The 13,032-nt window shown below is 43.6% G+C and overlaps 1 protein-coding gene across 1 annotated transcript in view; it reads left to right on the top strand.

The window, feature by feature from the left end:
• Window positions 1-372: 372 nt before the first annotated feature.
• LOC309558460 (uncharacterized protein) overlaps window positions 373-13,032 on the top strand; it is a gene marked incomplete at both ends in the record, with an annotated part of 42,444 nt that continues 29,784 nt past the window's right edge. The window contains one exon of the mRNA XM_082261532.1: window positions 373-486. Within this exon, the coding sequence (XP_082117658.1) occupies window positions 373-486 (114 nt within the window). The remainder of the gene's footprint in view (window positions 487-13,032) is intronic.

The following is a 13,032-nucleotide window of genomic DNA, read 5'->3' as shown; positions in this document are numbered from 1 at the left end:
TTCACACAAATAGAGCTTTCTTTTAGTGGTATTTGATCACCACTGGGTTTTTCATTTTTTGCTATATAAATTAAAAAAGACAGAAAATTAAAAACAAAAAACCCTTCTGCACAGGGACCCTGAAGAGGACCAAAAATGCTGGTGGTGCAGTCGCTACAGACATATATTCAAAAATGTAGGTGGCCTGGATTCAGGAACCCCTCCAGGCCAGCTTCAAACTACTGACTCCCGGGGCAGAGGGACGACCTCGGGAACAACAACCTAAAGTCCCAGCAATTCAAAGGATATGGTCACACCAAGCCCAGTGGTAGCTGCCTTATTAACTGGCAAGAAGTTCCATGCCTGATTGGCACCGGGTTAGAGGTCAAAGTCATGGTGTATGATTTATCTGTGCAGAGATTTAAAGCCCAAGAACAGTTAGACCCCAGCTGGCTATCCCTCCACACGGCCAACAATCTACCCATTTCGGTTGAAGGCATCACCTGGGTAAGGATCCAAGTAAAGGCCAGGTGGTGGAGTGGGTAGGGGTAGTGGTTGACATGTGGCTCAGTCAACCCAGCAGTGCCTGTCACGCTGGGCATGAATGTCTTGAAAGAGCTGTATTTACCCTACCTGTTGGTCAAATATAAACATTTCGGCTGGCAGGCTTTGTCCTGCGAGCTGTGTGGCTCTGGGTACTCCAGGCCTACGAAGCCCAGAGCAGGGCCACCAAGAAATAACTGGAGCAATTAGAAGTGGTCTGTACACCCCCCAGACAAAAGTTAATCTTGGCACCACTACAGGAAGTGGTATGGTCACTCCCGATTGGGGCCTACCAAAAATTACAAGGGGCCACTATTATGGTCTTGGTGCAATTCATCAATCTGGGAACCACACCAGTACGACGGCCCAGACAAGCCAATTTAGTTAAAAGTGATTGAAACCCAGGTATTGAGGATTCTGGATTAGAGAGTCAAGATAATGTCGTCAGTAGAGATGGGGCGAACACCGCCCGGGGCAGTTCACAATGCGTTTAAGCTCAAACGTTTGCGAACCGCAAGTTTGCGGCGAACCCCTTTGACTTTAATGGCAGGCGGACTTTACAAACCTACAGGTCATATTTGCAGCCCCCAAATACTTCCTAGCTGTGCACACATAGTCCCACCGCCTGGACAATCATATAACAGAAGTATTTAGCGCATTTGTGATTTCATAATCTCATATTTTGTGTTACAGAAAAAATAAATTCTGCAGTACCCAAATACACTATTCTAAAAAGTATATATATCACCCTGCTGGTTCTCTAAGCCCTGGTTCTCCAAACTCTGGTTCTCTAAGCCATGGTTCTCTAAGCCCTGGTTCTCCAAACTCTGGTTCTCCAAGCTCTGGTTCTCCAAGCCCTGGTTCTCTAAGCCATGGTTCTCTAAGCCCTGGTTCTCTAAGCCCTGGTTCTCCAAACTCTGGTTCTCTAAGCACTGATTCTCTAAGCCCTGGTTCTCCAAACTCTGGTTCTCTAAGCCCTTGTTCTCTAAGCCCTGGTTCTCCAAACTCTGGTTCTCTAAGCCCTGGTTCTCTAAGCACTGGTTCTCTAAGCCCTGGTTCTCTAAGCACTAGTTCTCTAAGCCATGGTTCTCTAAGCACTGGTTCTCTAAGCACTGGTTCTCTAAGCACTGGTTCTCTAAGCCATGGTTCTCTAAGCACTGGTTCTCTAAGCCCTGGTTCTCTAAGCACTGGTTCTCCAAACTCTGGTTCTCTAAGCCCTGGTTCTCCAAACTCTGGTTCTCTAAGCCCTGGTTCTCTAAGCCATGGTTCTCTAAGCCCTGGTTCTCCAAACTCTGGTTCTCTAAGCCCTGGTTCTCTAAGCCCTGGTTCTCTAAGCACTGGTTCTCTAAGCCATGGTTCTCTAAGCACTGGTTCTCTAAGCCCTGGTTCTCTAAGCCCTGGTTCTCCAAACTCTGGTTCTCTAAGCCCTGGTTCTCTAAGCCCTGGTTCTCCAAACTCTGGTTCTCTAAGCCCTGGTTCTCTAAGCCCTGGTTCTCCAAACTCTGGTTCTCTAAGCCCTGGTTCTCCAAACTCTGGTTCTCTAAGCCCTGGTTCTCTAAGCCATGGTTCTCTAAGCCATGGTTCTCTAAGCCCTGGTTCTCCAAACTCTGGTTCTCTAAGCCCTGGTTCTCTAAGCCCTGGTTCACTAAGCCCTGGTTCACATCTACATATGTCATTCTTTGTAGTTATAGTATCGCTGCAGAACCACACCAGTCCCAATGCTGCACAATACAAATCCATTATAATATCCTTTCTATATTAGAAAGTATATTATAAGTGTATTACACCCCTAATACTGCACACCAAAGAATAGTACACCTATACCAGTCCTTAAAAGGACTTTTGTGGACCTATTACCTAGCAATTTGTGTCATTAAAAGTCTGTCCCTGCTCCTCAGCAACCTCTCCCTACACTGACAAAATACTGAATGTAAAATGGCAGCCAGTTCAGGTCTATTTATAGGGTAGGGGGTATGTCCATGTGCTGAAATGTCTCAATTGGCTGGCCTGTACCACCTGAGGGATGTGTCATGGGTCAAAGTTTTTCAGAATGTAAAAGAAAATGGTGGTGCGAACATTAGCGCGAACATCAGCAAAAGTCTGCATTTTTGCGAATTTGCGAACACGGAAAGTTTGCCGCGAACGGCAAGGCCATCTCTAGTCGTCAGCAAAAGTCCCAGTTTGTGATCCCTGGGGCTGGTGATACCCTGGATGTTTTTATTGGATTGAATATATTTTGCTAATGGTTCGATGACAAATGAGAAGATGATCAGGGATAACGGGCATCCTTGACGGGGGATTTCAACACTGCACTTAAAAAAAGAGCATACTGTATATGGTGAAGCATAGGGGATGGGGTGGACACAGATGGCAGATCTTCCCTTTGCTTTACCATTTATTTTTTTTACACTTTTCTTGGCAGAGATTTCTTCATCCACATCGTTGTGAATGGAGGAATCTGTTAGGTTCTCTTTTTTTCATTTAGATAACAGGCAGCATGAAAAAAAACGAACTTTACAATATATGTCCAACAAGGACCAGCAACATACTGGTACGTCGCTGAATTTTGAGTGGTTATACCAAGATGATGCCTGCAGGTTTCGGCATCATCTTGGTATAATTGTTTTTAGCCGGCAGTTGGTTTTTATTTAATAGTTATCCTAGTGGCTAACTAGCCTCTAGACTGCTTTTACAAGCAGTGGAAGGGGACTCCCCCCCTCCCACCGCCTTCCACGGTTTTCTCTGGCTCTCCTGTACCACCGGGTAATCTGAGAATGCAGCCGGTGGTTCCGCCAGCTGACCGTAGAGCTGACAGAGACCATAATGGCTCCAATCATCTCTATGGCCTAAGATACTGGAAGCTATGAGCATTTTATCACGTCAGTTTCACCGGATATAAACAGCTCCATTTTTAAATTGGAAAAGCATCTTATCACACCGATATTGGTGTGGTCAGATGCTTTAAGGGCAGAGGAGAGATCTAGTCTAATAGACACAAATTTTTTTCAAAAAAAAGAGTACCTGTTACCACTTATTGCTATCATTGCTATCATTTAGATTTTAAAAAAGTGTTTTTTTTCCCCAAAAAATTGCGTTTGGAAAATCGCTGCGCAAATACTGTGTGACAAAAAAATATTGCCCACCCACCATTTTTTCTGTAGGGCCTCTGCTTTAAAAAAAATATATAATGTTTTTGGGTTCAATGTATTTTTCTAGTAAAAAAACATTTTCATGTACACAAAAAGTGTCAGAAAAGGTTTGGTCTTCAAGTGTTTTTTTTGTACACAAAGTGTCACTTAAATGATATATTGCTCACACATGCCATGGGTATATGTGGAATTACACCCCAAAATACATTCTGCTGTTCTCCTGAGCACAGGGATACCACATGTGTGAGATTTTTTGGGAGCCTAGCCACGTACGGGTGCCAAAAACCAATCACCGCCTTCGGGATTTCAAGGGGGGTAAATTGCCCATTTCACTTTCTTACTACCTATCACAGTTTAAGAGGCCCTGAAATTCCAAGATAGCACCCCCCCCCCCCCTCAAAATTACCCGTTTTCCAACAGTAGACGTCCCAAGCTATTTGCTGAGAGGTATGTTGAGTCCATGGATTATTTTAGGTTTTGCCACAAGTTTAAGGAAAATGACTTTCCACAAGGGTAGTTTGGAGGGGGGGGGGGGGGGGGTTGTACTGCCCTGCGTAAAAGCTGTGTAAATTTCAGTATTTACACCATAGTTTGTAAACGCTATAACTTTTGCGCAAACCAATAAATATATGCTTATTGAGATTTTTTTCTACTAAAGACATGTAGCTAAATACATTTTGGCCTAAATGTTTGACAAATATTTAGTTTATTGGATATTTTTTTATAAGAAAAAGTAGAAAATATTTTTTTTTTTATTAAAGTGGTATCTATAGATAATTTTAGTGGCATAAAAATTTGTTTTGCAGGTTCCCACAGCTTTAACCGCTTGCCGACCGCCGCACGACTATTTACTGCGGCGGTCAGCCCCTCACAGGCACAGCGACGTAGGTCTACGTCGCTAGCCTGTGAGGGTCTAGGGAGCAAGCGCGTGCGCGCACGCCCCCGCGTGGTCACGGACCCCCCCCCGCGCGTGTGACCGGCGGACATCGCGATCGTCGGTACAGCGGGAGAAAGGCAGGCGGCTAATGTAAACAAGCCGCCTGTCATTCTCCCCTGTGTATGTAGAAACAATGATCATACAGTTCTACTATGTAGGATCGTTGATCATTATTCCTACACATCAAGTCACAGCCAATCACAGTTATAATCACGCCCCTAGGGACACACATAGCCCCTCCCTCTCAAAAAAAGTTAACCCCTTCACTGCCAGTGTAATTTTACAGTAACAGTGCATATATATAGCACTGATTACTGTAGAAATGTCACTGGTAACCCCAAAAGTGTCAAAAATGTCAGCCAAGGGTCCGATCTGTCCGCCGCAATGTCGCAGTACCACAAAAAAAACGCAGATCGCCGCCATTACGCGTTAAAAAAAAACAACAAAAATGACAAAAATCTTTCCCTTTGTTAGTAAACGCAACTTTTGTGCAAACCAATCAAAATACGCTTTTTGCAATTTTTTTTACCAAACATATGTAGCAGAAAACAAATTGGCCAAAAATGTTAAAAAATTTTGATTTTTAAATTTTGTTTTTTGGGGAATTTCATATAAAAAAATGTGAAAAATGTTGTTATTTTTGCAAAATTGACGCTCTTTTTTTGTTTATAGCGCAAAAAGTAAAAATCGCACAGGTGATCAAATACCACCAAAAGAAAGCTCTGTTTGTGGGAAAAAAAAGACGTCACATTCGTTTAGGTACAGCGTCGCACGACCGCGCAATTGTCCGTTAAAATCACGCAGTGCCGAATCGCAAAAAAAAAACCCTGGTCGGAATGGGGGTAAAATCTTCCGGGGCTTAGGTGGTTAAAGACTGTCACATTTAGTAATTACTTACTTGACTCAACCTCGTCTTTTATCTTTTACAAAAATGATGGGGATTAAATGAAATAAATATTCTTGTGAATATATCTTCAATTATTGGCTCCTTCAAAGTCCTATGCTCTAGATCAGGGGTGTCAAACTCAATTTAATCGCGGGCCGCATAAGCATTATGATTGCTCTGAAAAGGGCCCGTTGTATCTGTAAGACTAGATGTCTAGAGCATTCCCTACCCTTACCAGAGATGTATAGTAACGAAGTAGAACTACTTAAGTACTGTACTTAAGTACCGAAAGGCGGTATCTGTACTTTCCTAGAGTAGAATTTATTTCTCCTACTTCTACTTTTACTTCACTACATTTTTTCGATGATTTTGATACTTCTACTCAAGTATTTTTTTTTTGTGCTGCATAGTTACTCGTTACTTTTAAAAAAATTACCACTGCCAGAACAGTAGATGGCAGGTTGCATAAAGCTCAAAAAATGTGTATAATGTCATTTGTAAATCAGCGCATACGAAAATAAAGGCTGTGTATAATAAAAGCTGCTATACCAAATCTTTCCAATAAAAAGAAAATATGAAACAAACAAATAAATGGTGCTACAGCGCTTAAAGTGCATCAAGAAACTACTAACAAACACAGGTTAATCATTTGAATAAATCATTTGAAATAATAAAAAACAATATGATGTTCAAACTTTTGACTTCTTTCGTTAATAACTACATAACACAGTACTTGTACTTCTACTTTCAGTACTTGAGTAGAATTTGTTTTTCAAAACTACTGGTACTTTTTACTTTTAGTACTTAAGTAGCAATTTTTTTGAAAAAACTACTTGCAATACTTAAGTAAAAAAAATGTTGAATACTTTAGTACTTCTACTTAAGTAACTTTTTCTGCGAGCACTTCCACTTCTACTCAAGTCACTTTTTGATCAAGCACTTGTACTTTTACTCAAGTAGAAATTTTGAGTACTTTATACAAGTCTGACCCTTACATAACACGTCAAGAGCCTCTCCACCATCAGAAGTTGAGTCCCCCACCCTCCCTTGTGCTTCTGCTGGGAAGAAGCTGGAGGCAATGCTGGAAAGCAGAAAGTACAGGATCTGATCTGGGGGAGGACCAGAGGAGGGCTGGAGCTCTTCTGCAGCTGCAGGAGAGGTGTGAGGGCCACATGAAATGGCCTGCAGGGCCGGATTCAGCCCGCGGGCCTTGTGTTTGACACATGTGCTCTAGATGGTATCTAATATCTTTTTTTATTATCAGCTGCAAATAAACTTTGCTCCCTCCTCACCACTGGCTGAGTTCCCATATGACATTTTGTGCTCTTTGTTTATCTAATAGGCGTTTGTATTTCTACTTTCATTTTCACTCTTTTCCTGTTCTCAGCAGTGAAGACAAAACCAAGAAGAAGCAGACACGGTGGAAACGGAGACACTGACACAAATCTAATGGGTTCGATCGGCGGACGGGTATGACATTGTGTGACTGTATTTGGTACAACTTTTTAGGATAATGCTACAAATTACTAGAGAGTTGCTGGGCATGCACATTGTGTCACTGCTGAAGAACATTGTATCAGTAATAAGGTGTCAGATTTTTGGTGTTTCCTATCAGTTGTTGAATTGTACATTGTTGACATATCACATAAATACAATTGCTGTAAAACTAGTATGTAGATCAGGCATGTCCAACCTGCGGCCCAGAACCGCAGGCAATGCGGCCCACTGCCCCCGGACAATGTTTTATTTATTTTTTGCTGGGGAGGAAGGAAGTTGAGTCGGGGGCATGGCTACAGCGGCTTCCAACTAACTGTAGGCAGAGGCTGCCTCGGAAGGGATCATCCTCTAGTTGTGTTAAATTAGTGCTGGTGGGGGAGCGGCAGCGCGGGAAGGGCGTGGCAGCGGTTTATTACTTATATACCTTAACTATAGTATATATTTTATATGCGGCCCGAGAAAATTTCTCTACACTCAATGTGGCCCAGAGAGGCCAAAAGGTTGGACACCCATGATGTAGATCAGTGGTCCTCAACTCCGGTCCTCAGGGCCCACTAACAGGCCAGATTTTAAGTATTACCTTGGGGAGATGCAGACTAGAATACTGCAATCACTGAGCAGAAAATTATATCACCTGGGATGTATTTCAGTTATCTTGCAAACCTGGCCTGTTAGTGGGCCCTGAGGACCAGGGTTGAGGACCACTGATGTAGATGATCCAAATAAAGGAGTGGAGTCCTTGGTGTTCCAGGTGAATGAGAGGGAGCAGAGCCAAGGAGAGGAAGAGAGATAAAAATTCACAAGAGAGATCCTTCGAAGGGCTCATTGACATGTGCAATAGGCATAGCCTCCCCTCTGAAATGTGAACTGCAGTGGGTCACTTTTCTGGCACAATAGTTTTTACTGGGTTAAAAAAAAGCCAAAATACAGCGTGAGGAGAAAGAAGGCAAAATGATCCTGTGCAGGGGAACAAACATCAAATTACTTGTGAATACAAACAAAACATATTTCTAATGTTTTAAAGTGAATAGTAGAAGCACCCGGCACTAGTATTAGAGGTGGTAACGAGTAACCGGGCATGGGGGCCTGAGACAGCAGGGGTGGGATTGTCATCCCACGGTGGAGGAGAGGGGAAAGGGTTAAGCCTCGTACACACGCAACGACTGTTGGCTGTGAATTTTCGGCCAACGTCCGATCGGTTATTTTTGCAAAATTGTTGCTCTTTTTTTGTTTATAGCGCATGATCAAAAAATCGCACAGGTGATCAAATACCACCGAAAGAAAGCTCTGTTTGTGGGAAAAAAAGGACGTCAATTTCATTTGGGTACAGCGTTGCACGACCGCACAATTGTCCGTTAAAGTCACGCAGTGCCGAATCGCAAAATAGGCCCTGGTCAGGAAGGGGGTAAAATCTTCCGGGGGTTATGTGGTTAATAAATTTGAGTAACATGGAAGTTTTAACTCCACCAGCAGGAATTTAAGCCTCGTACACACGCAACAATTGTTGGCCGTGAATTTTCGGCCAACGTCCGATCGGCCGATTGTCGGCTTGTTAGTATGATGCTTCCGACAACCGACTGCGACTTCAAAATCTGGTGTGCATGCTATAAAATTTTTGTTGGCCAACACCAGAACGGCCGATTGTTCCTCAGTCAGTACAGATTTCGGCAGACAAAAATCAGTTGAGCAAGACTGGGCATGCTCAGAGAAGAAAAAACACACGGAAAGTAGACCAGCACATGACATCACTTCTGAAGTTGGTTGTTGTTGGCCGACAAAATTTGTGTGCAGTCTAGAGCACATTTCAACCAACACAACAACACTGGACAAAAGACGGCCGATCGGTCGGCCAACAATTGTTGCGTGTGTACGAGGCTTAAGGTAAAAAAGAAAGAAAAAAAAAGGGGGGGTGGAATATGGAGGGATGGGGAAGCACATGGTGAGGTAGGTGAAGGAGGAGGAAGGGTGAAAACCAAGTAGAATAAAGAAGGAAAGAAAGAAATACAGGGTTAGGCAGGGGGGAGAAAAAGAAACAAGAATAGAAAAATAAGATGTAGGCTTAGGCGTAAGAGAGAGTGAAGCCTGCGGGTTAGATGGTATACTAACTCGGTCTGGAATACCCAAGCTGGCCGGGGAACTTTGAGGAACTTAGCATGAGAATCATGAAGTATACTAGACTAGTCATCTTCTCATGCAACATGAGGGTAATCAGAATGCTCTTCACCTCTGCAAACCCAACTGAGGGCTTCCTCCAAGCTCTAGCAATAGCACGCTTTGTGGCAATGAAGAGGTAGGTGGCCAGCTTTTGTTGATATGAGACGATGCCTGGGAGGGGCCAGTGGAGAAGTGCATGCCGGGCGTCCTTATGGAAGGGTCATGAAGGGTGGTAAACAAACATGTTATACTAACCTGCTCTGTAAAGGTTTTGCACAGAGTAGCCCTGATACTCTATTTGGGGTTCCCCATCTGTGCTCCTGGCTCCTCCCACCCACAAAGGGCCCACTATAGCAAGCTGCCTGCTATGGGGACACTTATGGGCCATACACACTATAAGATTTTCTGAAGACTTTTTCCTTCAGACTTACCAAAACCAGATAATATGAGGTCAAACCTAAACACTTTCAATTTGTATGCAATCCGGCAGTCCCTTGCACTACATAGAAAAGGTAAATCTGAAGGAAAAAGTCTTCAGAAAATCTTATAGTGTGTATGGCCCTTTAGACTGGCTTGCTCTCGAGGAGGCTCTGTGTATCCATAGATGCACAGAGCATGGCTCCTCCCCGTCTTCCACTTCCACCTCATTGGCTGTGATTGACAGCAGGAGCAAAAAGCTCCCTCTGCTGTCTTTGAGTCAATGAGGAAGGAGAGCTGGTGCTCTTGTGCACATGGATGGATCGAGTTTGTGCTCTATGTGTTTATAGACAGAGCGTGACTTGGCCCCACCTCCGCTCCCACCTCATTGGCTGTGATTGACAGCAGCAGCAGCCAAATGGCTCCTGCTGCTGTCTCTGAGCCTATGGAGAGGGGAGATTGCTGAAAGAATTCCAGCTCTTGTGCACATGGATGGTTTAAAATCGGACTCAGGTAAGTATAAGAAGGGCTGGGAGGGAACTGCATAGAGAAGGTTTTTTTTACCGGTGAAAAACCTTCAGCTTTAGAACCACTTTGAATCAGTAAATGTTGCCCCACTGTACTGCAATTGTGTATGTTGCACAGGCTGTGGGGTGGTTGCTGGGTAGCCCCATAGACTTGCTTTGGTTGTGTTTGGCATCTACAATGCCAGCAATATGTTTGATTTTTTTTTCTGTGGCTGTTATGCTGTGATTCTTTTTTGGCTGCAGCTTGTGTGCAGCCCTGAATAGCCACATGCCAGCTTTAACCACTTAAGCCCCGGAAGATTTTACCCCCTTCCTGACCAGGGCCTATTTTGCGATTCGGCACTGCATGACTTTAACGGACAATTGCACGGTCGTGCGACGCTGTACCTAAACAAATTTGATGTCCTTTTTTTCCCACAAACAGAGCTTTCTTTTGGTGGAATTTGATCACCTGTGCGATTTTTTGATAATGCGCTATAAACAAAAAAAGAGCGACAATTTTGCAAAAATAACAATATTTTTCACATTTTTTTATATGAAATTCCCCCCCAAAAAAATGTAAAAATCAAAATTTTTAACAATTTCGCCCAATTTGTTTTATGCTACGTATGTTTGGTAAAGAAAATCGCAAAAAGCATATTTTGATTGGTTTGCGCAAAAGTTATCGCGTTTACTAACTAAGGGAAAGATTTCTGTCATTTTTGTTGTTTTTTTTTTATTTTAACTAGTAATGGCGGCGATCTGCAATTTTTTTTGCGGGACTGCAACATTGCGGCGGACAGATCGGACCCTTGACTGACATTTTTGACACTTTTGGGGGTACCAGTGACATTACTACAGTAATCAGTGCTATACATATGCACTGTTACTGTAAAAATGACACTGGCAGGGAAGGAGTTAACTTTATTTGAGAGGGAGGGGTTATGTGTATCCCTAGGGGCGTGATTCTAACTGTGATTGGCTGTGGCTTGAGCTGTAGAAACAGTGATCAATGGTCCTACATAGTAGAACCGTATGATCACCATTCATACACAGGGGAGAATGACAGACGGCTTGTTTACATCAGCCGCCTGCCTTTCTCCCTCTGCAGCGACGATCGCTGAGTGACCGGCGGACATCGGGTCCGCCGGTCTCACGCGCGGGGGGGGTCCGTGACCACGCGGGAGCGCGCCTCCGGGGGCGCGCGCTCGCTCCCTAGAGCCTCACAGGCTATTGACATAGTACTACGTCACTTTGCCTGTGAGGGGCTGACTGCCGACGTAAATAGTCGTGCGGCAGTCGGCAAGTGGTTAAGGCATGCAGTCAGATCCATAGTTGCACTGCTCCCCTGGGCGCTCATGTGAAGAAGCCCTAAGGATGGTGTTCAGTGTTACATGCATAGGAAGTATAGCAAAAAAGGTGTGGTAAACATTCATACGGTTGCTGAATGCCCATCTTAGGGTCAAGCAACCCAATTCGGCACATGTGGAGACTCACACTTGATGCTACTCTGGGTTATCAGGAGATTCCTGCACTGAGCAAGGCTGATCACATTCTAGTAAATAATGGTAGAAGGAATAAGGCACCAAAATGGAACCAATGTGTGGTCAACAAAGATGCCATTAAATAAAAAGGTGCTTCAAAAAGATTCTTTAGTAAGGTAAATATTTTCCAGTCATTAGAACAGGTAAAACACACCATCAATACATTTATGGCTCTTTAGTGGCTACTTTGTCAGAGAAAAGAGTACACTTTAATGGACGGGATCTGTCCAGTACATCCTGGGCAGAAGGATTGAGCACCGATCATGTTCACTAAAATATACTTTACACCTTTCCTGAGGAAGTGGTCACTGAAGATGTTGTGTTTTTTTTTCCATATAGAAGTTTTATTTAACCACTTAAGCCCCGGAAGATTTTACCCCCTTCCTGACCAGGGGGTATTTTGCGATTCGGCACTGCGTGAATTTAACGGACAATTGCGCGGCCGTGCGACGCTGTACCTAAACGAATTTGACGTCCTTTTTTTCCCACAAACAGAGCTTTCTTTTGGTGGTATTTGATCACCTGTGCGATTTTTTGATCATGCGCTATAATCAAAAAAAGTGCGACAATTTTGCAAAAATAACAATATTTTTCACATTTTTTTATATGAAATTCCCCAAAAAAAATAAAGTAAAAATCTAAATTTTTTAACATTTTAGGCCAATTTGTTTTATGCTACATATTTTTGGTAAAAAAAAAAAAATCGCAAAAAGCGTATTTTGATTGGTTTGCACAAAAGTTATTGCGTTTACTAACTAAGGGAAAGATTTTTGTAATTTTTGTTGTTTTTTTAAACGCATAATGCCGGCGATCTGTGCTTTTTTTTGCGGGACTGCGACATTAGGGCGGACCCTTGACTGACATTTTTGACACTTTTGGGGTTACCAGTGACATTACTACAGTAATCAGTGCTAAACTTATGCACTGTTACTGTAAAATGACACCTGTAGTGAAGGGGTTAACTTTATTTGAGAGGGAGGGGCTGTGTTTGTCCTAGGGGAGTGTTTCTAACTGTGATTGGCTGTGTCTTGAGGTGTAGGAACAGTGATCAATGGTCCTATATAGTAGAACCGTATGATCACTGTTCTTACACAGGGGAGAATGACAGACGGCTTTGTTTACACTACCTTTACACTGCCTTTCTCCCGCTGTCACGGACGATCGCATCGGGTCCGCCGGGCACACGCGCGGGGGGGTCCGTGACTGAGCGGGAGTGGGATTACTTTTTACAGGCCATGGAAAGTGATCCCCCTCCCGCCACTGCCACCACCTTTACCAGGTTCTCCCGCCTAAACAGAGACCCCGGTAAGGATGCAACCAGTGGCATGTGTTTCCCTGGACATAGTGAGAGGAACTGACATTGTTCCTTCCACAGTGTGACATCAGAAACCCGGAAGCGATGAGGATTTCATCACTTCGG

This window comes from Pelophylax lessonae (assembly GCF_965119305.1).
Source record: "Pelophylax lessonae genome assembly, chromosome: 6".
Lineage (NCBI taxonomy): Eukaryota > Metazoa > Chordata > Amphibia > Anura > Ranidae > Pelophylax > Pelophylax lessonae.
The sequence above is the reverse complement of the archived record's forward strand: the minus strand, read 5'-3'. Positions and strand labels throughout refer to the sequence as shown.